A 25817-nucleotide genomic window follows, 5' to 3' on the forward strand; every position below is an offset into this window, starting at 1 on the left:
ATATTTTAATCTGAGCTATAATTGTTTTGTTTTGTTAAAGATTTCAAAAACGTTTTCTTCTTTTTCTTTGCCCTGACATCTGTTGAGGAAGATAAATTGTCTATAATCCCAATTTCTTGAAAATGTGTTCCTTTCTTTGCCTTAGTCTTGGCATATTCCTCATATTCATGTTCATAATTTCTAGATTTACTATCAAGCTTAGTCCTACTTTGATTTGAATTTGTATAATTATTCCTTCCAGAAAAATTACTTTGAATACTATCACTATCATCACTTTCAGAATAGATATTTTTAGTAAAAGCTTTATTATTATAAGGAGTGGGGTTTTGATATTTTGCAGATCCACTTCTTGTCCATTCCTGAGGTGAAGTTTGCATGAGACGAGCAGCTTTCTCAGCATAATCTTGGGGACCAAAGTTATTTTTATGTTTAATTCTATCTTCTTGTACTAAGTCTGCATAATCTTTTTTAGCTGAAGCGTTGAAAGAGCTGAAAAGGAACAAGCAAGAATGACTTATATTCTGGTGTTATGAAATCACACAGCTGGGTCAAAGAAAAACAGTTTGGATTTAAAACTTTTCTTTAATCTCCGACTTCATTTAATGTTATCAAATTATGGGGTGACTTTTTGTTTACATTACAATTACACACATTACTTTGAAAAAAATTAGAACTAAGTTTTTTTACTAACTTGTTTTTAGCACTGTGTGAACTTGCTCCTGACTTAGGAAAGGCTGTCATCAGAGAATAATGTGTTTTTAATATTCGTTGTACGAGTGTGCTTTTGGTGTCGTTCCCTCTGAGTGATAAGAACAAAAAAAAAAAGAAAATTGTATTTTTATTGTAATTATTTTCATTGATGATATTTATTAATTAAAATGTCTTACATGCATATATCAAAGCAAAGAAAAATGCATATATGCATTATATATATATATATATATATATATATAATGCATATATGCATTATATATATATATATATATATATATATATATATATATATTTAGTTATTTAGTTATTTATTCAATTCACATGTTGTACACTATTTACAATAAAATATTTTTAGTGTAGGGTAATCATAATTAATAGTGAAATAAATTATTTCTTTTTTTAAAGGATACATATTATGATTGACCTCTTTAACTAAGACTATATTTAGCATTTGAACACATAATTTTAAAGAACACAGAGAGAAGAAAAACATTCAGTGAAAATAAAACATGCATCAAGTTAGTATAAAGCAGCTTTAAAAGTAAAAGGTAAATAAATTGAAATTTTATCATCCAAAAAAAAAAAAAAAAAGCAACTGAATTTGTGTAAAACCAAAAAAAACAAGGTTACAAAAGACAGTTTGTGTGGAAACACAAACTCAAAATCGGCCCCCGAAGTAAAATGTTTTACATAATTCGGATAATCCTTCAGAGTTGAAGATAGTTTACTTCCTAGTCCAAACCTCCCGCAGGACGACGGGGGATGGGAGCAGGCAGGGTTTGAACCTTCGATCGTCGATAAATCCAAACGACAGTCCAGCGCGCAAACCGCACGACCAGTGGTCCACCCAGGTAGGCTTCAATATTTTCAGAAAGAACATCCGAATGAAATTATATCAAAGACAAATGAGAGATAAGAATGGAGAAAGAAGCTTAACAGATCTAGTGTAGTGCCCCAACCGTCCCGCAGATCAAAGGATACGTGAAAGTGAATGTAAAGTTAGATGTGAACCTGGCCTAACTAGTTTGTGGTCTATAGGGCAGATGATGTAAAGTTCATCTGTCGTTGTGGCCTACGGTTAACGAGGGTGTCATATAGCCAGCACAACGACCAACCGCCTTTGCTTTTCCCCAACTAATGTCAGGTACCCATTAGAGCTGGGTAGACTCAGAAGTTGAAAATCCCAGTCTTCACCAGGATTCTAACCCGGGACCCTCGGTTCGAACTAAATAAGTTAATTTCTTTGAAAAGGCTCAATCTCATTTTCGAATTCTCAAAAAAAAAAAAAAAAAATTTCCACTATATAGAAAAGTGTTTACGAAAATGATGTTTATAAGATTACTATTCGTCTTAAATTAGGTGTAACATATAATGCATACTAATTAGCTTTTTCTTATAAAAAACTGCTTGCATAATTGATTTTTAAAAATTAGAATTTTCGCTTTCAGGAAAAAAAAAAGTAGCCGTTGCATCAGAACTTTGAATGGTCTAAAATATTGTGAAGTTGGATTTTCAATATCTCTTCTAGTTTATGAGATCTAAACGGGACGGACGGACAGATGGACAGACATTTCGCACAAAACTAATTGCGTCTTTTCCCCTTTCGGGGGCCGCTAAAAACATAAAAAGTTTTCACTTGAGAGATATCAAATTAATAGTGAATAGATTATAAGTGAATTATTTAGATTATCCAAGACGTATGATTCTTTATCAAATAAATAATTTTATGCTTCTGAGTTATGAAATCGTGTCAGTTGACACTAAACAATTTAAATATTACAATAACATTTGTTTTTATCAAGTTTATTAATTAACACTGTTACACTTTAGATACCGGTATGCTATTTTTTTTATGCATGTGATGTATTAATATCTTCTTCATGAAATTAAAAAAAAACACAAAATACAAAGTAATTTAATTATCAACCTTGAACAAATATTTAAAAACCTCTAGTTATAGAAAATATACCTACATTTCCTAGAGCACTGGAACAAATTGTATAAAGATTAAATAGTAAAAACCACATTGAAACAAATAAAGTGAGAATGTAATCTAGCTTCTAGTCTATTTCTAGACATAAAATTAAAAAAAAGGAAAAAAAAAGAGTGAAAAAAACTAAAATATTTTATTAAACCATAATACAAAAAAACTTATTTAGTTTTCACACAGAAAACTAGCACATAGATATATGTATGGAAATTTTTTATTTGTTTTTGTGTTATCAATTTTTATGTTAATTTCTTATCTAAAAATGTAATAAAATAAAATAAAAAGTGTACGCTACTTCAAATTAATCAGAAATGGTTTGAAAAGTTGAAGGTTCTTTTGCCTGATTCTATGCTAACTGAAAATAATCCTTTTTTAAAACCAAATTCATTTTAGTATTGTGATAAAAAAATAAGCTAATAAACATTTATAAATTTAACTAATTTTACAAATAAATATTAATTAAAGAAAAATGCCTAGCTCTAATATAAAAAAACAAAGTTAGCTAACATAGAAAGTAAAAACATCTACTTTCAAAATTGCTTACTTTTTGGTGCTCGACTTTGCATCTTCTTTATAAATTTTATTAAGCATTTCTATAATTGCCTCCTCTGTCCTCAGAGGGAACAGCATGCGTAGGACATTCAACAATTCATGCTGTTCAAAACTACCGATTGTGACCAGTCCAGCAAGAAATTTTAATTCCTATTAAATTGAAACAGGATTCAGTATGAAATATCAAATAAAAGTTGTAATAATGATAAATTATCAAAGAAGACTTCACAATGTTTTCTTACAAAGAATGTGCAAGAGAATCTTGTTAATGAAAGAATGAAATCGTTGCAACTTTGGAGAAAGACATGAAATAGGTGTCAATCAACCATGCCATAGGCTATGAAAATATGGTTCAATCAATCCAAACTTCAAAGTTTCTGCTATCAAAATGCCAACCAGAGTAGTAAGCCTATCTGGCAAAGCGAAGCTTGGTAAAACATATGACTGCTCCCTACAGTACTGCCAAGTCTGTTTATCCAGAAGAGTGAAGGTACTTTTGTTAGCCAGACATTGTTAAAACTTAAGGCCCACATGATTCTATGGGACAGACCTCTTCATCTACCAACCTCCCCCCCCCCTCCAAAAAAAAAAAAAGCCTTTTAACATTAATAGATCCATTCAAATAAAATCTGATGGTGGCTTGGAAGGAAAATTAAACTTCCAAAACACAATCCACTTATACACAGCTTGGAAAACTCTGATTCCACTTTTATAAAACAACTCAGGACAGCACTTACAAAGCTCAACAACAGCATAAAAACTGTTATTCAATAGATACCAGCACATATAGAACTAGAACGAAATGAGAAGGATGACACACTCGCCAAGAGTGGGAGAACAAACTCACACAAAGCCTTTGTACTCTATCCAGAAGAAATGAAGAAACTAATAGTAAATAAAATAAATGAGAAATGGACAAGCTCTCATCCAAATCACAAGAAAGATGATGCCTATTATAAGCTATCCCAACAAGATCAAAGTCTAATCTTTCGACTCAGGACTAGACACAACAGAATGAGACAACATATATATCGGAAGCTTAAAATTGGAACCAGTGAAATCTGCCCATGTGGAGTGTCACCAGAGAATGCTGACCATGTCCTCCAAACCTGCTGTCTCTACCAAGAGGCCCGTACAAGACACTGGCCCCAAAACACCCCAGTAGAAAGAAAACTATATGGAGAGCTCCTTGATTTGGAAACCACTGCACAGTTCATCTCATATATTGGTCTAGTCATCTGAACGCTCCAACATAACAATGAGAACGAAGAAGAAGAAAATACACAGGTTAATACAAATGTAATGGACACTCCAGAAAATATGACTTCCACTGGGTCTTAACTTCATTCAGGAAGGATTGAGAGTTATGAAAGAGATTTGCATAACCAATGTGCCTAATGATCCCAAATGGTCCACGTCAATGAACAGAGTGGTTGGGAAAGGTTAGAAGTAAAAAATAAAAAAATACAAGGAAAAAAAAGAAAATAGTGGATGACATAGAAGAGCATATGCTAGTCAAAGGTTGCTTTGACCATTCAACCATCCCATTTATCCCTCCCCTCTTATGATTAAGGTTTAAAATTTGTCTGAGATGAACAGATCTAAGAAGAGGAAGATGCTACAATTTTAAATACTGCATTCAGATTCATTTGAGCAATACAAAAAATGCAGGATATGAAATAGTTTAAATAAGTAATCTTCCTAATAAACATTAACATGGATCTTATTGCCACACAAGTAAATTCTGACATGTCCTAAGAGTGTACCTCTTCTTGAATCATTTTTTGTTGTTGCAGATTAAAATCCCGCTTTCTGTCTTCAAGGGTTTGATTTATTTCCCTTTGTAATTTATTTCTGTACAAAAAAAAAAGGAAAAAAAATTATTTGAAAAAAAATTAATTAACTTAATATTAGAATTATGACGTATTTGTCTATGGCTAAGTAAACACATACTTAAATTTTTCCATTTCAACTAAATTTTTATGAATAATCAAAGCTCGTTTGATTTTGGCTGCATATTTATTAGAGGACTGCTCTAGCAACATTTTTATTTCCTCTTCTTGCTTCTTGACCAAAAGTTCTTCTCTTTGCTGTAACCTTTCTTGAAGTTTACTACGTAATACCTGAGTAGTAAAATCGCAGAACAATATTAAACAATTTTTTTAAAATATTCAGGACTTTTTCTTTAGCTTAGATAAATTTTTTAATGATAATATATTACCTTCTGATTAATTTTTTCAAAAATTTAAGTCATTAAAAATGCACAAACCTTTTCTTGTTTTAATCTTTCTTTATCAAGTTTCTCATTCAATTCTTCTTGTTCCTGAATGGTGGAAGTAGAAAGCAGTCATAAATTGCATTGTATGTTACTTAATGTTACATTTTTAACTCTTTATGTCCACAACAATGATTTCATTTTTTAAACAACAGTATCTTTTAAAAAACCTTAAACATTGTACAGCTTTCCTCTTGTTAAGATTGAGATAGAAGCATACAAATGTGGTCTGCAATTTGTTTTTAAAGTTTGTACAATCTTTTTATGTTTTAAAAAAATAATTAGATTCACGAGATTCATTTTCATAAACACTTTGATTTCAATGTGTTTTGTAAACAGAAATATTTTTATTGACATTTATGGACATATTATAGATTCTGTACTCATCATCAAAATCTATTTTAATTTTTTTAAAAATATAAGCATCTTTTAATTATGAGCTGTTATTTGACACACACAAACATGAACATAAATGTTTAAATTTTGATATTTCATTATCAAATATCATTAATAATTGAGATGGTATTTTTTTATTTTTTTTTTAAATTCAAAGCTAACCTCAATATTTTTAAGTTTTGAAAAAAAATAAAGTAATTTTTTATGAGGATAGTTGCCCTGTTGGCAACTATGAAAGTATTTATTAAATTCTAATGCCATCTCAATTGGGAAAATAATTCTTGAAGTAAGGAGTTTAATAATTACATTTCAATGTACTATTCTATGTGCTTTCCTCATATTTTGTTAGCTATTTATAAATCAAAAAAATTTTCCTTTAAAAAGTATGTGTATTTATTTTTTTTAATCATTTCCTTACCTCTTTATGTCTCAAAATTATTCTCTCACATTCTGGTGTGCTCAAAATACCTCTTGAGTTTAAGTCATCCAATAAATTGGCCTTTAAATTATTTATAGCTTTTTGCTGTTCTTCAATTTTGGCCATCTGTCATGAGGTGTTAAACATTTATGTTTTTTACAAAGTGAAGAAATTCTTTGAAAATTATTTCATATTAAGCCATATTAAGTTGTATAAACAATGATAATAATAAGTAGTATAATTAAATAAGCGGTTCCCCCTTTCAGACCATGCAGTCTATAGGGTAGATGATGTTAAGGTCAGTATATTATTAAATGTTAATTTTAAAAAGACACTAACGTTTAAGTGGGTTTTTTAAATTATTTTAGATTAATGATATCAAACAATCTTTTTTTATATGTACTATTATAATATTTGTCATTGTAAATGTTCAATATGTCAATATTTGAATAGTAGGCAAATACATGCCAAAGAATGATGAATTGTACAAATGAATCAATCAGCAGCTTTTATAAAATGTGGTGTACTAATAAATGAACCTACCTCTCTTGCTTTATTCATCTGTAATGTTGCAATAAAAGCCCCCATTTTTTCTTCTTGACTTTTAAGCATCAATGCTCTTTCTTTAACCATTTCAGTTCGAATCTTAAATGAACATATTTAAAAAAGAAGAATTTATAATAATCCCTTCTGAAAACAAAAAAAATTAGAGTAAAATAATTGTGTGTGTGTTTACAATAAATGAAGCTTTACCTCATCTAATTCTTTTTCAAAGTTAAAGTCTAAACCTTGAATCAATGCCATTTGTTGTTCTGCATGTTTCTTCTTTAGTTTTAATTCTTTCAAGAGAGTCTCTTCATCCTCTTCTTCTCCATTACTCTCTGCTATTCTTCTGTGTTTCTAACATGAACATAAATCAAAATTTAATTACTTCATACTATTGTCTATTTATGATTAATTATGTGTGAATGTGGTTTAAGCAGTAAAGTCCTGAATTAAAAAAATTATTTGTTGGCTTTACATTTATTCATTTCAAAACTTGATCTGTACTTACAACAATCTCAGCCTCTTGTTTTTGTTGAAGTTCCTCCATTTGCTGAGCTCTCCTTAACGCAATTTTTTCTTCTAGAATCCTTTTCTGTCTTAATTTGTTTAATGTTAAACTGAAATCAAATATTTTTGGTCAATTTTTGCTGATAAAATAAGTTAATTTTGTTATTTCTTAATGGATTAGAATTATTTTTCTTTCATAAAATAAAATTGAATGTTAAATAAATTACCTGTTTTCATGTTTTACCAACTGTTTCTCATGTTCTTTTAAAATTCTATCTCTATCTTCTTCAGATATTGCAAATTGACTGTCCAATAATTTACTGCAAATTAGAAATGATCATTTTTCTTTAGTCATTTTAACATAATGTTATCTTATATTAATTTTGACAACAATTGAAATGATTATGAGATGTACTTTTTATACACTATTAATGTAACTATACAAGATTGATGAAAAACTGTTTAAATCTCTAGTGTTAAAACTCTGCTTCTGGTTATGATGTGCACCAGTGCACTGCTCAGCATGAGTGATAGATGACATGTCCATACTAGAAGAAGGACTGTTCTAGATCCGGATGAAGTGATCAACAAGAGATAGGAGCTTTAGTTGTAAAGAACTAAGGGTCATCCTTCATGCTACTAGTGAACTAGATTAAGGACCTGGAATAACACTGGAAAGTGTGTCAGTGGTCGGTTTAAAGGTTTGGGTCGAAAAGGACACCAAAGACAATATTCCTTGTGTATTGATAGCTGAAGTCCATGTCTTTGTGTTTTGTAACTGTTGTAAATGAACGTTGAATGGTGTAACGTTGCAGAATGCGAATGTCGTGTAATGCTGGGTTCTTGCTTCCTGAAGTACTCTTGACACGTGACAAGACAAATACTATAAACTGACTGAAGTCCGTTTCAGCAGACAAACATGAATTTTATTTACGACACAATAATAATAATACTGCACTCCTTGTTAGTGCTACAAGTCAAGAAGTAATAAACAATCCTATCCGCATAACAGCGGTATCAAATGTATCCAATATATGTTAGTTACAAATCACGTCCGCATCTCAGCGGGTAACAATAAGAACAATTACTACTAGTGACACTGGAGCTCCAACTATAGATATCCATTGAAATACGAATAACACTTTAATATTCGATAAGCACATAATGAAATCAACTCTCAAATATAATTAATCAACAATCACTAGTCCATCTACTTTCATGCTATATACATATATATACACCAGTCCAGGAAACAACGTCCAACCTTCCTGGACCGGGAGCAAGACCTTACTAACTTGACTTGACTGAACTCCAAGTCAACTTTATTCATTCTACTTCCTGTTTTCTACATCAGGAATTCCACATGTCTTTTAAACTCTTAACATGACATGAACTTTAGATCATGCAATGTCAACTAAGACTGTGACAACTGTTAATAAACACATCATCTGATATTCAGTTCTTTTCATATTCTTTTCATTGAGTGCTTGTCTTAGATTTATTACAATATCTAAACATGAATGTACTTACTCAACTATCTCAGTTTCATAACGTCGCAGATCATTTTGCTCTTGCTTTTCTCTTGCTCTCATTTCAGCAAATTCTTTTTTCCTTTTAGCAAGTTCAGCCTTTCGGACAGAATAAAAGTAATATGCATTTTTTTAATCTTATATGTTTTACAGCAGAAATAAAGTTTATCCCATGAGAAGCTGGTCACATTTGGAAGGTCCTTTAATAAAGAAAAAAAATACAATAGCCTGTTTTACTTAACCAGTACAGGCCGGACATCAAAATAATTAGAAAAGCGTCATGCTCTTGACACACTATTTTCAACCACAAGGTTTCTAATAGATAGCAAATAAGCTCTCAACCTTTTTATTTCAAAAGATTGTTACATTTATTTTAATATTTATTTTAATATTTTCTATCATAAATTAAATGAGTTTTCTCACTGAGTCCTGCCTGTATCTTTAATAATACTCAGTGAGAAAACTCATTATTTCTGCTGTAAAAAATATAAGAATAACTAAAAAGTTAGAAACTTTTAGTTTCACTAAAAAAAATTAGTTAAGGCCATTGTTTAACTAGAAAAAAAAAGTTTAAGTTAAAATCATAGTTTAATTAATTTTTTTTAGTTACTAACTAAAAAGTTTAATTAAAATTCGTACAACTTTTCAACTTTTGGTAAGGGATGAAACGCACATCCCTGTTTTCTAGTCATGTGATATCAATAACTTTGATTATCAAAAAAAATGATGCAGTTAACAACTATTTAGTCAGTCTACATTTGAAGAGGGTAAAGTAAGATGCTGGTAGAAGTCATGGGATTAAATATTTGCAAATGAAAGAAGAAGTATATAATAAAATGTTGATAACCTTTTTTGCTAAAAGCTACTATGCAATATTATGAATGGGATTGTTCCAAATTTTTTTATGAGCCACGTGGTGGTTTTTAATTTCTGTTTATAGTGGGAATCTGATTAATGAGTTAGGTCAATATTAGATTTAGTGGTTTTGATCAATTCATTGCGGCAAACAATAATTTTTTAACTGCAGGAACATCAAGGAAACCCTTTTTATAGTCTTATTATTGAGATCTAAGAATCGACAGTTAGGCCTATATAGATCTTAAAGCATTAGGATAACCAATTCTAGAAATAAAAATCTTAATTCACACCCTCTCTTGACCATAAATTAAATAGACTGTGTCCAACTGATTTTGACAACCCGGTCATCTAGACATACACATGTAGGCCTAGTGTACTGTACATGTGTAGTCTATGATACTACAAGACTGCCCTGCACTTTTTTCATTATGCGTTATGCAATAGTGTTTGCTTAATGTGGAGTGGTCAGATGAGGCAAGGCTAGTCAAGCATGTTCTTTACACTAAAATAGTTACACACCCTCCCAGCCCAGAAAGTAAATAGATGGTGTGTCCGACTGATTTTAACAACTTGACCAGATAGACGTACACGTGTAGGCCTATAAAGTGTACTGAGTGTGCAGTCCATAATGACAAGACCACCCTGTTTTTTTTTTCCTTGCGCGTTTAACGGTTATGCAATAGTGTTAGCTGTATTTTTAGTGGTCAGACAAAATAAAGCACATCGGCATGGTTAGTCAAACATGTATTTTACTCCATATAAAATAGTTATATAGGTCAATGTTTCTTAAAACTCCAACAATTTCATTTCTATTTTATTGGTTACTAGATTTAATTTTTAAACTCTAATTGTATGTTATTTAATGAGATTTTAAACTTTACCGGTATAAGCAATTAAAATTTTCCATTATATTTATAATTTAAAAAAAAAGAGTACCATTCTTTTCTAAAGGTTTTAATTGAAGGCAAAAATACAAGCACACATATTTATTTAGACATCTTTTTTTTTTATTTTATTGTGCATTAACGTTTATGTAAGAAACATATTCCTTATTACTGATTTTATTATGGATAAATATTTCTAGTTCAATTTTGATTATACATTCACACTTTCAGTCATGACTAAAATAATTGAATAAATAGTTGAAATAATACAACAGACATTGGTTCACATAATTTATAAATACCTTCATTTTAGTCTCTTGATTTTTTCTATCAGTGATTTGTTTAGCTTCAATTTCTTTGACAGTTTTTTCATGTTTCCTGAGAATTCTCTCTATAGTATCATCAAGTACTCCTTTTAAATGGCAAAAAAAAAAATAATTGTAAAAGCAATTTAAATACACAAGATACTTGACTAGAAACTAAATGTTTACCAAAGATGTTACCTTGTGCTTTCAGTTTCTCAATCAGATGTTTTTCAATACTCTTTAACTTTTCTTTAGCAAGCTCTGAAAGCTTCTCCCTTTCAATAGCCAGTTCTCTTGCATGCTCTTCATCAAGCTGATTCTCAAGGTCACTGAGCTCTTGTCGATGTTGTGACTTCAAATTCACCAAACCGGTTACATATGAAATAGGATCTGTTTATTTGTGGAAAAAAAGGCTAAATTATAAATGTACTCGACATTTTCATGAATTTTATTTCTTAATGGATATACAGTGTTCAAAAAAGAGCTTCCTTTTTATGTTAAAAGCTAATTTCTCTGTAATGTATGAAAATTATTTTTGCAATTTGAGAGACTTATGTTTTGAATGTTCCTTCAAATTTGAAGACTACTACATCCTAACCTAAATATTCTGCTAAATGGTGGGTGATCGAAATGGGCAGGGTCAGAACCTGGAACCATTTACTTTTTAAAAAATAGGACAAATAGCAGCAAGCAAAAGTCAACCAGATTGCCAAAGATATAAGAACTCAATGATTATTGTTGAACAATTAGCAAATTTATGACCTAATAATAAATAAAATATTTTGACCAAATTGTAAAGCCTGTTAATCAACCAGCTGAGAATGCATATACCTCAGATAGCCAAAATACACAGCTATAAAAAGGACTTGTAAAGGAGTAATCTTAATACACCTCACCTCACAGATGGATAAATAATGGAAGTTAAAGGGCTGAAGGCTTGCAAGGACCTTCCTTGGAACTCTGACAAAGAAAACAGCACAGCGACTCTTTTTTCTATACAAACTCAACAGTTTTAAATTAAACAAGAAGATCCTTGAGACTGTACTGTACAAAATCTGCTAACATACGGAATAAGTTGTTGGCAAGGCAACGCCTCATCTAAACTGTTGCAACGTCTAGAAAACAACATTAAAAAAGCATCAAAAATTACACTCACAACATTACCACATTTAAAGGAACTTTTTGAACAAACGTGCCTAAGAAAAATTGAAAAAATCTTGGAAGACAACGGCCACCCGCTCCATCAGAACTACGCCAGGTCGTCGCGAAGTGGGCGACTGCTGTCAATTAAAACAAGAACGGAGCGGTACAAAAACTCGTTCGTACCTCACTTGGTCAGACTATATCACCGCCACTCATTGATCAGGGAACATGAAATGCACCAAGATACCTGTGTGTAGTCGCTGAATGAACTCTTTATGTTGTCTGTTGTATTTATGTGTATTTTTCTGTTGTGTTGTCTTTATATGAGAAACGAGTCCTTGTAATCACAACAAATTTCCGTAAGGATCAATAAAGCAGTCTTAGTCTTAGTCTTCACAGAACAGTGCCAAGGTAAAAAGCAGAGAAAGTGATGCGAAGTCAACATAAAAGAATGGACAGATGCTATCCAAGGCAAAAGAGAGAGGAAATGAGAAAGTTGACAGATCATGTGTGGAGTTGCAACAGTTCAGCAGACTAGCAGATAAGTGAAGGTGAATGAAGTAAACAAAAGTAAAAAGTATGTTCATTAAGTACACTTGAAAGTAAGTTTTTGAGTGTGTGTATATAACTCACCTACAGGAGGATCAGTTTCTGTTGCTTTATTTTTAGCCATATAATCTTGCAGCTGTAATTTTTGCTGGCTCATCTGTTCAAAAAGGATAAATTTGTTTAAATTTCGATTTAGATTAGATCATTCAGGCAGTCATGTATGAGATTACAATGTAGAAATAAATTACAATTTTTTTTTTAATTCATTGTTTAAAGCCATATTTAAATTATATAAGGCTTGAATGCAAACAATTACAGGAGAGTGCAAAAGTAGGTATACAAGGATAAAATTACATTTCGCTTTGTTAAAGGTTGAATAGTGACTTTAAAAATAGTAACATTCTATAGAGATTATTTAGAATAAGTATGAATGGTATCTGGTTACATGAGAAGAAAAGTGAATGATTTAGTGAGCAGAAAGTGAGAACAGAATTGTTTTCAAGTGTAATACTGAATTAAGGAATTGGGATGACTACTGTTAACAGTAATAGATTTATTTTAGTATTGGCATAACTTAGTTGAAGTAGCTGTACTTTGTCCTGGCAGGCTATACTAAATATCAACTGTATCAAAAAAAGTGTAACTTGACTAAAGTATTATAAGCATTCAATTAATGTCATTTGTATTCTTAATAGCAGTGTGCTGAATAACAAATTATTTTGTACTGGGATAAAGTTATTTCTTTGTGTTTGTTAAGAACTGTGTTAAACTTATCTTTCTGAGAGTCTAGGTGTGGTTTGTATGTTCTACATGTTTAATTGTATGCTGATAAAGTTTTATATTTACCTTTTCAGTCAAAGCTTTCCTTTTTAACTGTGTCAATTTTTTAAACAGCTCTTGCTGATTTAATTCACTTTTTTTGTCCATTTCATCTTTGACATTTTTTAAGTCACCTTTCAGTTGTTCAATTTGACTTTCCATTTGTTCATCTGTTAAAGATTTAGCTCTAGACAAAATATTTAACAAAGAATAGATACAGAAAATTTGGAGATGTTGACTGTAATATAATATAAAGTAATACTTGTAAGGAATAAAAAAATTAAAAAAAAAAAAAAGAAAAAAAAATTTAAAATAAAACTTACAATTTAATTGTTTGAACAAGATTAACTTGACAACTTGCGATTTCATTCAAAATTTCTTTCTGATCATCCTCTTGTACTTCCTGTTACATTCCAGTTTCAATATTTATTTTGAAAAATCACATCAAATCACATTAAACTTAACCTAGATGAAAGTAAGTGCTAAAGGTTGCAACTTTAAATGAATAGTGAGATAAATTACTTTTTCGTCTATTATCCTTTGTTGAGAAAAAGTGTGTGTGTGCCTCATAATACTAATTACTTTGGTTTATGATTATGGAAAAATTAATTTGTACTTGTAAAAAGCAACATATTATCCAGAAAGTGCTTATAAATTGCTATCATGTAAAAACAAAAAGTGTGATAATAAAAAGATGTTTCTCAAACCTATAAAGACTCCTGCAAAAGATAAACAGAATTTATTAAGAAGATACATAACAGTTAGATATACAAAGTTCTTTTACAAGTATGATAAATATGAACATTGATAAAAAAAATTTGCCTCACAGAAGCATGAGCCAATGTTCGCCTCTTAGCAAGTTTTTCTTCAAGTATCATTCTTTGTCTTGAAATCTCATCATCAAACTTATGAGCTATTTCATCTTGCTGTTGTCTGTGCTGCTTCAAGAGCCATTCAGCCTTTGTGGATGTCATGTCTCCATCTTTGATCACATCATTAATAAACTGCTGCTGAATTTCTTTGATACCAATACGTTTTCTAACAGAATATTCCTATGAAATATTATTCAAATGAAACCATTAATTGTAATGCAATAAATAAAAACTATTCTGCAGATTAACTTGAAATTTTGTCTATTTTTGTATTTCAATAATTAAGTATGAATTATTTGTAGCAGAAAAAAGTTTTATAATTCTAAAATTGATAATGGATTGTATTGGAGATAACCTTTTTTTGGCGGCAGAGGTAGAAGAATATAGAAATTGTGAAACAGAAGTGAAGAGTGAATGAAGATTACAAAATTATTGTACTGACTGCTATAAAAAATGTTCTCAAAACTTAAGTCTAGCCCTTGATAACTAGCAGAATTTTATTTTAACCTAAGTACCCATGGGAGCTATTACTCAGTGTTACGTTTTCATATTGGATGAGACTCTTTAGACATGAAAACGTCAAATCACAGTTTATAAATACTTTAATCTTTGTTAACACTGAAAACACTTTATTGTTCATATTCCTCCATTGCGGTCGTTTTTCCTTTCAACACGCAATCGCACCATTTCACATTCACACTAAGATGCGCACGTAACACTCAGCCTTAAAATTTCATTGTTATGAGTACACCATATTAAAAATTCTTTGGCCATCAACTAAGTTACTTATAATTGCCAAGGTAATTATACCAGAGCCAATAATCTCTACCAGTAAAAACTGTGTACAAACCTTCCTCAATTGCTCTACATCTTCATTTTGTTCTAAGGCTAGTTTGTAAGTCAGTTCATTTTCCTCTATCTGTACTTGTTTATCAAATAACTCCAAAGTCTGTTTTTGCTCCTATAGAAATAGAATATTCATTTTAACATCTACAAAACAAAAAAATAGAAAATATTCCCTGGTGAAATGAGAAGCTTGAGAATAACAGAAAGAAAAGTCATTGAAATGAAATTTCCCATCAGCTAAATTTGCCCAAACTAACAATACAAACATCAGACATTTACTTAGCAAGCTAGCAACAATATACATCCCTACATGATACTTGCTAGGTAGAAAGAGAAAAAGAAAATAAGATCATAGTACAAAAGGAAAAAAATATTATGGATCTTTTACATGGATTATAAAAGAATAAGATTTAATGTGTGTTTTTTTTCTATGACAGTCAAAAAAAAATAAGATTCCAAATGTAAAGTATCAGTTAAATGTCTTACTGATTCTGATAAGTTTTTCATCAATACTAGCATGTCCTCTTTCTTCTCTTTGTGCTTTCTGGTAAGTTCACCCAATGCTTCCTTTACAAACGATAAAAAAATATTAAATCTATAAAAATAAATTATTTGCTGAACTTTTAAAAAGATTATTTCATCAATGAATTAATTGATGAAAATTTAAAAACAAATGTTTATTGAACTGTACACTTACTTTGTTTTTCAGCTCTATTTCAACATAGATTTCTTCCAATTCTTTTTTGAATTCAGTATCCAGTTTTTTATTCAGTTCTTTTAAGTTATTCTAGATTGTTGGGAAGGAAACTTTTTAAATTAGATTAAGTATTTTATCTTAAACAAAAATTAAGTGAACATAATAAAGTTTACAATTTTGAAAATAACAATCTAAGCCTGTAAAGTAAATTGTTTGACCTGCAGGTTGTTAGTCGCTTTCTCTTGTATATTTTTCTTAATGTCTCCATTATGTCTTAACCCATGAACTAGCAATAAGCTCGCCTGGACAGATGCATCATTTTGCTCTTCCTCAATATCAGTATCCACATGTATTGTTGACAAGATGTCAAGACTTAGTTAGAAACAACAAATAAATTGTTAATAGAAGAAAAACTTGACTGAGTGGAAAATTTTAATGAAATAGACAGAAAAATAATTACTTACTTGTCTATTTCTCTGTACATCTGTAGTTTATCTTTCATGCCAAGAACATAAACAATGCTCTCATCTAATCCTATAGCACTGTAGGTAGATATAAGACAGGAGTAAACAGATTGATGTCAGACAGGAATAAACAGATTGATGTCAGACAAGAGTAAACAGATTGATGTCAGACAAGAATAAACAGATTGATGTCAGACAAGAGTAAACAGATTGATGTCAGACAGGAATAAACAGATCAATGTCAGACAAAACAATGTTTGATAATATAAAAGGATAATAACATTAGAAAGCAATGTAAGAAATCATAAAACATTCAATAGTTAATGTGTACATTTGGAGGCTTACCTAATATTTTTAATGGAATGGCTGTACATTGCTGTTTTTGCATCTGTAACAATCTTTTTTCCCTTTCTTTTCTCCTAGAACAAAACATTTGAAACATTATCTGTAAAAGTTTATACAAAGAGATGCAGCAAAAATTATACTTGTTCTAAGCTAACCTGACATTCAGAACAGAACACAGAGAAAGACAACATACATAAAGCATACAAATTTAGACTAGAAAGACATTTTAAATTGACTTGGCTCCAAAAAATGCCAGTAGTTTGCTTCAAGTAGTATTGCTAGCAAATTAGATGAGACACAATGTTAGCAAATTCTATTTAGACACAGTAGATTTAGTTGAGACACACATGTACCAAAGAAACTATTGAGAAGATGCTAAGGTACAGACAATTTGATATGTATCACTAATTAATAATATTTACACTTTTTATTGGAAAGAATATATAATAAATAGAAAAAGTACGGATAATAAGTACTGTGTCATTAATTATTGAGAAATATATTAATAGACTGCCAGTAATTTTAACAAATCGTTGTTTCTTTTTAAAATTGCTCTTTTTTTTTCAAATATTAACACTGGTATAACGGTATAACTCCCCTAGAAGAAGTAATATAATAAAAATCTATCAAATTATTACAATAAGAAGCTGAAAAAAATGATAAAATCCAAAATGCAGAATCAAAGCTTAAAAAAAATAAATTCTTAATTATTTACATTTTCTGCCATTGTTGATTGAATTTGTAAAAATAAATGAAATTTTTTTTAATTGTCAAAGTAAAATGTGCAAAGAGACAAATTTGAACATAAATGAATAATATTTTTTTTGAAAGTGTTTTACCAAAAGTGTGCTGTAAAAAATATATACCGGTATTTTATATTATTTCATACATTTTTTTTGGTTTTAACCCAAATTTACCAAAGTCAATTTTTAAAAAACAAATATTAAGTTATTATTGCTGTCATTAGTAATTTAAGAGAGTTTTAATCTCTCAAAATATCTGACAAGGAATTCCCTTTTAATGCTTATCTTTGTAACTCATTTAATTTCAGAAGAGGGTGAATGATGATATGAGATATGCCTCATATTTATATCTATATATTAAAATATATGCATAATATAAATATTCTCATTATTTATTGAGGTAAAAAGAGCATAAATATTGATTACAGAAATAAAGTGACTACTTACATTATTTTTTGTTGGTGATACTGAGGCATCTCTTCGTTTCTTTCTAATGCAAAAGAACAGCCATATTGCTAAAATTGCTAACCCTATTCCAACAAAGAGCATGATAAAAAAGGTTAAGGCAGTAAATCCATGTTGATAGATAATCTGAAAAAAGACAAAAACAGTAATTAATACATTATTAATATGTTTAAGTCAATCATTTAAAAAAAAATGATGTAACAAAAGTAAGCATAGAAGAAAAAAAATGACCACCATAATTAAAATTGATACTTTATTTGTCCAAACCCAAATTTCATGTTGATATAGATGATATGAACTTATTGTTATAATAAGCTAAAACTATGTCTACATTTCTGACAGCATCTTTGATTTAAAAACTACAGCGTGTTTCAAAATAATACCTTATCAAAATATATTAAATTCTAACTGGCTATTAATTGTTTACTTACATTTTCTTTTATGTCTGCTACACCCAGTAGACAAATCGAGGGAGTGATTTTGCCATATGTTGTGTTCTCCTTTCAAATATTTCATGGAAATAACATTAAATTTCAGCAAATTTTAATGTATGTTGACTTAAACAACAATACTTTTATGACGAATTTATACATTTATTTGATATTGACTTGTCATGATAAAATTATTAGCTGATATTTTATAATTCCTTTTTCATACTTACCACAGTAAATGAAACATAAGCATAAAAAGTATTTGTTTCCTCAGGAAGATCTATGCCACCTTTTCCAGATGGCACTGCCAAAAAGTGTATGGATACAGATTCATTGACTGCACCAAACAAAAAAAGAATAATTTTTTAGAAATAAAAGAAACTGTAGTTTTAACTGTTACAAAAGATCTCTTGATAGCACGGATAAGTAGTAAGAAACTTTACCAGCTAGAAAAGATGTGTTATAAATAACACGTGATCTTTCAACCATTACTGAATTGGCAGGCACACCAGCATCCCAGAATGCATCCATTTTGTCCAACAAGTCTATTTCTAAGGATGCAAAACTCATATCACAAGCTGCTAAATTTTTTAGGCTCAGTGATATGTTAACTCTTTCTGGAACAGAACTTGTGTCATACAGCTATGGACATACAAAACAGGATGATCTTTAAGCATGTAGGACTCTAGTGTATTGAAAATAGTGTGTTGTTTTTTTATTACTAATGCCAGTATTATTTTAAAATTAAAAAACATTTTTTTTAAAAAGCAGTATTAAGTTATATTTTTAATGAGTTATATATGTTATTGTCTAGAATCAATATTCTATTAAAAGAAAATAGCATGGTAGATCAATAAAACTATTTACTTTTTTAAATTAATGAAATAATTCATTTTTGTATATTTTGTATAATATTAGAATTTATAATGCAGTTTATTATCAACCTAAACACAAATTCTTACCATTACATTAAATTTAATTTCAATGTTTATGTCATAAGTTCCATTAGTGATTGTCATCCCCATGTAGGAAATTTTATTTTCAAGTATAGTATTGGAACCAGCTAAAGCAGCATCATTCACTTCTGCTGTGGCCTAACATTAAAGAAGACAAGAATTTCAAAATAATTACAATGCTCTGTCTGTCTAGCTTAAAGTTTGTACACATTTTTTCTCCCACACCCAATCTCAGATTAAGCTGAAATTTGGCAAAATTATTTCTTCTACCTGAAAACACAAGAATCAATAAAAAAAAATTAACCAATTAGTTAATTAACTATTGGTAATAAATTTCTTTGTTTGGTATCTCAAAGAAGGGAAAGAAATAGTGCTTGACTGAAGTGGTGGTATAAGCTGAATTAGTCTCCTTTATAGATTGTCGTCTGAGGTGTATTACAACTAAACTAAATAATACACTTAATATAAGCTTTGTTTTTGTTTTTTTTTTAAGTTTTTTTATTTTGCATGTTGTTGTTTTTTTCTGTAATATGGTTTAATAAGTTAAAGGACTCTATTGTAGTAAAAACATGTTGTTTTTTTACTAATATGTGTATTAATAACATTAAGCTTTTTTAAATTAAAAAAGAATGATTTCTCCAATGAGCACAACTTGCTTTTCAAAAACTGACACTGTTCTACTTTTGTACCCTTAATAGATTTGTAGCAAACTTCTATTATTAAGTACATCATGCAATTTTGTTATTTAAATTCTACTTGAGCTGAGTTGTGTTTGCTGAGCACCTAAAGACAGCAAGGAAAACTCCCAGATAACCCCTGACCCCCACAGATCCACAAAAAAGGAATTGGTCCAGAGTAAACTCAGCCTGCTTTAGCATGAAAGATGTGAAAGTAATTTTTTTTTAAATGCATTTATACCTTCTTAAACAAAAAAAAAAGTGTACCTGCATATCATAATGCAGCAACATTCAACACTGAAGATAAATGACAGAATATGACCCCCAGATTATTGAAAGTGTTGTTGTGAGAACATGGCAGTCACATAGTGTTAATGACAAAATATTTTTACTTTATGTAGCCTGCATTACTCAAATACATCAATAGTGCAACTACAAAACTAAGAGATATAGTGCTGGTCTACTAATCAAATAGGATTCCAGTGAAAAATTTCAAGACATTCATAATTTCACACAATTGTGATTGAGTGCTTTGATATACCAGCACAGAAGAAAATATTATTGTGAAGACATATTTTGCTGAGCATACAACACCCTTATATACCATAAAAAGTAAAAAAAATAGGAAATGTTTATTTTCCCATCAGTCTTTATTTAAAACTAGTAAACAAACAAAATTGTAAAAATTTATAACTAAAAAGAATGTTTCTTAAAGCATGCTGGAAAAAAATATTACTTAAAAATTTAAACATTTCTTTTTTTTTTTTTTTTTTAACATACATTGAGTGAGATATTACTGTAAACTGGAATCATTGGAGCTGGGAAGAGACATACATCTTTTTGAACACTCAATTTCAATGCCAACAACAACAATGATGTGAACAGTAAAGTTTTGTGATTCATCCTGTTGAAAAATGAGCAAAAACATTACCTACAGAAGCAAGGAGAGAGCAAATGATCATGATACTAGGCAAAAATAAAATAAAATAATAAATACATATAATTGAATATAACTTTTTTTTAAGTAGCTTATAAATCAGGGATGCCCCAAATACAATCTGTGGGACACATCTAGCCTACAGCACGGGTTTATCTAGTTATCAAGGCCTCTGTACACATTACAGAAAATCATCATGCAAAAAACAAAACAAAAGGAATTTAAAAAATGAGCAGCACTGGGACCTCTCAAAATGGATTTAATTCAGTAATACTGGTATTCATACATACAATAGTTTCATATTATTTAAGGAAGTTAGTTTTAGTTTTGGACATTGGAGATGGCTGTTCCTTGACTTTGGATTGACACATGGCACATTTCAACATTTTTAGTAGTCATCTTTTGGTAATAATAGAATATGTATCTTCTCTTTGAGACCCCTCAACTCAAGGAAATATTTCCTTAGTGCTATAAGAGCATGGAATGGGCTGCCTGAGTCAGCCTGGAAAACCTGTGACTTGGCAGAGTTTAAGTCATTGATTAACATGTAAGAGTAGATTGACATAGGGGCACATGTAGGATGTAATCAACTTCTTTTTAGAAGTAATTCTGTATTTTATAAGGTAATATATTCAGTATGAGAGTATGAATGAAATAGGAAAGCTGAAGAAAGCACAAGTTGGCTCTGATGAAGATAATGCCAAAGAAAGTGGACATATGTTTACTTTTTTGTGCAACATAATGACAAGCATTTGATTTGCCAAAAGCTATGGCTGTTTTTAAAAAAAACATAATAAACATCATTATGAAACAATGCACAAGTATGGTTGCACCTTCAATTTACTTTAAGAAAATGTAGGCATGATGAAATGGCAAACTACCATAATGCTAAAAGCATAAAGTAGTGCATGTTAAAATTCTAGCATTGGAGACCATTAATACCTTCAAGCCCAGAGCTATTTTTGGATACACTGATGGGTCGGCATCGATAGATTCTGGAAGAGCAGGCTATGGAGCCTACATCGACTTTCTTGGCTCTCACTCAGTCAAAATCTTTGGACCATGTGGTAGTGTTTGCAGTTTCGATGCGGAGACCATGGCAGTCTGTGAAGCCTTAAAAGTCATTGACTCTCAACTCGGCGAGGGACATTTGAGGGCAACACAGATTGTTGTGGTCACTGACTCAAAATCTGTACTACAGGCTTTGCAAAACCCCGGACAATGGCCTCCCAATATCGATACTGTCATCATGGCTTCACACAACATAAAACAACGCTATGGCACCCCTGTAATAATGCAGTGGGTACTGTGACAGGTGGGGAAATGTGACGTGTGTTTGGCGCGTTTAATGTCTAGGGGATGATTATTTTTAAGACTATCACACACCAACCTATCAGCATATGAATCGGGAGCAGGCACGGAACGAGACAAGCAATGAAAGATAGATACAAAAGTTAAAATAAAAGAATATTTATTTACATAAATATACATATAAGAATAAAAAGGGGGAGGGTTTGCATCTCTCTCTAAATAGTACTAGGTCTAATCATCACTCTTGCACCTAATAAGAGAGTATGTCACTTTGTCCTCTGACTTAGCTGGTATTCCTGTTGATGTCGCAGCTGGCTGTGTCCTGGCTTGAGGTTCTGCAGCTGGAGGTGGCGCTCTAGCGGATAGAGGGACGCCGGTGATATAGTTCTTGTGGAGTCTCAATCCCCAAAATCTAATATCTGTAGTGGGCACAGTAGGGCGGGTGGCCGGCTACCGTGGGCACAAGGTTACTGCGGGCAGTGCGGATCTGCCTGGGCAGCGTAGTGAACAGGATATGTCCAGTGAGTTGCAGAGGGTTGGCGTAGCTATGACGTCTCGCACAGATCTGAATCTATATGGACGTCGCACCTAATAGCTCGGCAGGTGGGCTGTCAAATAGGCGGGCAATGCCGATAGCGCCAAGTAATAGAGTGGAGTAGATCTCAGTAGGCAAAGGCAGTGCTGAATAGCACTAAGCAAATAAGTAGGCAGGTCAGTGAGCTAGTGCAGTGCTGAATAGCACTAAGCACAAAGATAGTAGGTGATTCTTGATATCAAACAAATAGGCAGGTAAATAGCGTAGTGATCTGATTACTAGTTGAGTTGGGTCGTGTGGACACTAAATAGCAAATAGGCAATAGGCAGACACCTGAGGGAGGCACCAGGTATTCCTCTAGGAGGGAGAATAAATGATATAGTCCAGACTCGATTGCTCAGATAGAATGAGAAATGAAAGAGAGTCTGGCCTGATTTAATTTACCTTATATACAGGCCTGGAGAATGGGGGCGGAAACAGGAAATGTCCTAGGCTAAGAATTATCTTACACGTGGGTGAATTAGACTTGAGATGGGAGTCACACATTGGTATGTTGAGAGGCACTTTGACTCGAGTAATCTCCTAGATCAAAGAGAGACGTAGGAGAAGGGGGGGGGAGGAGTGACTTGCATTCCACACAAGGTGGTGTCCACTGCGGCTGTCAGACATCCTGCCGATAAGATCAAAGAGTCTGTGTGTGTCTTTGCCCCGGTCAAGGGAAGATAAATCGAAAGACGTGGCCTAGCTATCTCCAATGTGGTCAACGAAGTCTAGCCTGTAGAGGAAACGGTGGTGCGGGTGAAGAATTTAGGGGTAGAACGGGGAAATAATTAAAATAAAATAAATAAATAATGAAAAATAATAATTAATGCTGTGATAAATTTGAGTGACTCTGACAGCGAGTTTTTGACTTGTCACAGGTACCGAGTCACATAGGTGTGACTGGCAACACTGTTGCAGACTCCTTGGCTCACCAGGGAGGGCCAATTCCATCCACTGAACAGGCTGTAAGTTTTCATCATTCTCTGGCTATAATTAAAAAAACAGAAATGGAAAAGTGGTTTGAGTGCTGGGGACAAGTCCCAAAAAGCCCATGGAGTCCGGGAGCACATGAGGCGCCCTGACCACACTTCCCCATGGTGGAGGCTGTCCAGGCCTGAGCAAGCTATTATAGCACAGTGCAGGACAGGCCATTGTCCTGTTGGCTCATATTTCTCACGGCTATGGGCAAATTTCGATTCACGGTGTCCCCGCTGCAGGGAGGAAGAGGAAACTGTGCCTCATATTCTGTTTGACTGCCCCAGACTTGCTGATCTCCAACTCGACAGGTCTGGGAAACCAAAAATTCTCAACCTGTATGGCGACATTTATGCACTACGCAACACAGCAGAGTTTCTGTCCAGGGCTTTTGCAAGAGAGGATTGAGCCTCTCAAGCCCTCACTCAAATGGAGTTTGATGATGATGATGATGAAAAGAGGTGAAAGAAATCTGTCATGAAAGGAGAATTAATTTGAAGCTGTCAGCATGACAACTCCAAATTACAAGAAATGACAAATTGTAAATTTTGCATATGTATGTGAACATAATCTTCTCCTTTAAGCAATATAGCAACATTCAACATGTCTTTCCCCAAAGAAAGATGCTTTAATAGAGCTATTAATGATATTATCAATGAAAAATTTGTGTTTTTTTATTTGAAAATTGAAATAGTTTCTTCAGAGATCCATTTGCAGTTGATGTGTCAAGCACCAGACAGACATGAAACTGGAGCTGATTGACTTTCAAAACCAAATTTCGCTGCTCAGTAAACTTGAGCAAAGTTCAATCAATGCAGACAATGGTATCTATACCTGTTGCCTACAGAAACGTACACAATTCTATGAAAACAAGTGTTATTGTTAATCAAGATGTTTACATGCCATTCTGTAAGTGAATAAATGTTTTCAATTACAAAATGAGATAAATCGTTATATGTACCAGTAGGCCTATCACGAATGAACTTCTCTATATTTCAATGCTCAGAACTTAAGTATTTGCAAAACATACAAAAGTTGTTTTCAGAAAAACAACTTAAAACATCCAAATGATTGCTCCCTGGTACTGAAGTAATGTTGGATACAACACTTTCTATCTAATGAAATAGTTTCTGCTTTATTTCATTTCTATTTCTGCAGTGATGTGGACTGCAACAAAAGTATGGAGAATTTATTTGGCCCACAGGTAGAAGAAGGTTGGACATTGCTGTTATAAATTATAGGAAGCACCATTAAATTGTGCCTGTTAGATTGGCTAATGATTAAAAAGTCACATACAAAAATTGCTCTTCTGACAAAAAGACCCTAATCAAAACACTATTTACAAAAAGGCCAAATTTAAAATAATAATTAATTAATCATTAAATATAATAGATATTAATACATCTAATATTAGATAATTATCTAACTCTAACTATGGATATCTCATATAGATCTAGATTCTAACAATCCAGTAGTCTAGATCTAATAGCTGTTATAAATAATCATATTAAAAAAAATGTTTTGTAAAATATTCATCAAAGCCCAATTTTATTAATTAGATACAAAGTCTAGAGTAGATCTAATAATTCTTATTAAATTAAGAATTAAGGCACAACATCATGATGAACATATTTATGCATTTTAATTTTTTTTATAAGTGGTTAATCGTGATAATGTAGAATCTAAATCTACCCTAATCTAGATCTAGAATCTAGTTAATTTTAAATATTTTTAAGTATGATGAAGAGGTAGTTACGTGTTGTTGTTTTTTTAATTATAATTAAGTCCGAAATCCTCTTTAAGAATGTTACACGTTTCTTTTAAGTAAATCTATATAGACCTAGACGCGATCTCATATCTAAATTGTTCTAAATCTAGGTCTAAAATCACTTGAACTAATCTCGAAGTACTCCATTCTATGATTAGTATGAATCATTGAATGATTCTACTCGCAATTGTTGTAGCGTTGTTAGAGATGCTAACATAGCTCTTTAGAGAAAAAAGGTTGAAAAATCAAAGAGTTAAATGTTTGATTG

At 31.4% G+C, this 25817-nt stretch overlaps 1 protein-coding gene across 3 annotated transcripts; it reads right to left on the reverse strand.

The window, feature by feature from the left end:
- On the reverse strand, positions 1–25786 carry LOC106079940 (trichohyalin-like). 3 transcript variants are annotated; one of them, XM_056043403.1, is made up of 32 exons: positions 25538–25786; positions 20762–20885; positions 19311–19442; positions 18792–18990; positions 18579–18685; positions 18349–18417; positions 17900–18043; positions 16710–16783; positions 16365–16442; positions 16119–16272; positions 15901–15990; positions 15690–15770; positions 15208–15318; positions 14313–14537; positions 13809–13888; positions 13513–13672; positions 12751–12823; positions 11173–11364; positions 10972–11081; positions 8929–9026; positions 7626–7718; positions 7400–7508; positions 7099–7245; positions 6889–6990; positions 6346–6471; positions 5526–5579; positions 5210–5379; positions 5023–5110; positions 3249–3406; positions 2688–2700; positions 692–799; positions 351–489 (listed from the first exon to the last, which is right to left on the reverse strand). In XM_056043403.1, the coding sequence occupies exons 2-31, from the start codon at positions 20882–20884 to the stop codon at positions 725–727; spliced, it is 3435 nt and encodes a 1144-aa protein (XP_055899378.1). In that variant the 5' UTR covers position 20885; positions 25538–25786; the 3' UTR covers positions 351–489; positions 692–724. The 3 variants fall into 3 exon arrangements, with proteins under 3 accessions (XP_055899366.1, XP_055899370.1, XP_055899378.1); XM_056043391.1 differs by lacking the exon at positions 2688–2700 and having other exon boundaries at positions 1–489; XM_056043395.1 differs by lacking the exon at positions 2688–2700 and having other exon boundaries at positions 1–489; positions 25672–25784.
- Positions 25787–25817: the final 31 nt, after the last annotated feature.

Source organism: Biomphalaria glabrata, chromosome 1 (genome assembly GCF_947242115.1).
Source record: "Biomphalaria glabrata chromosome 1, xgBioGlab47.1, whole genome shotgun sequence".
Lineage (NCBI taxonomy): Eukaryota > Metazoa > Mollusca > Gastropoda > Planorbidae > Biomphalaria > Biomphalaria glabrata.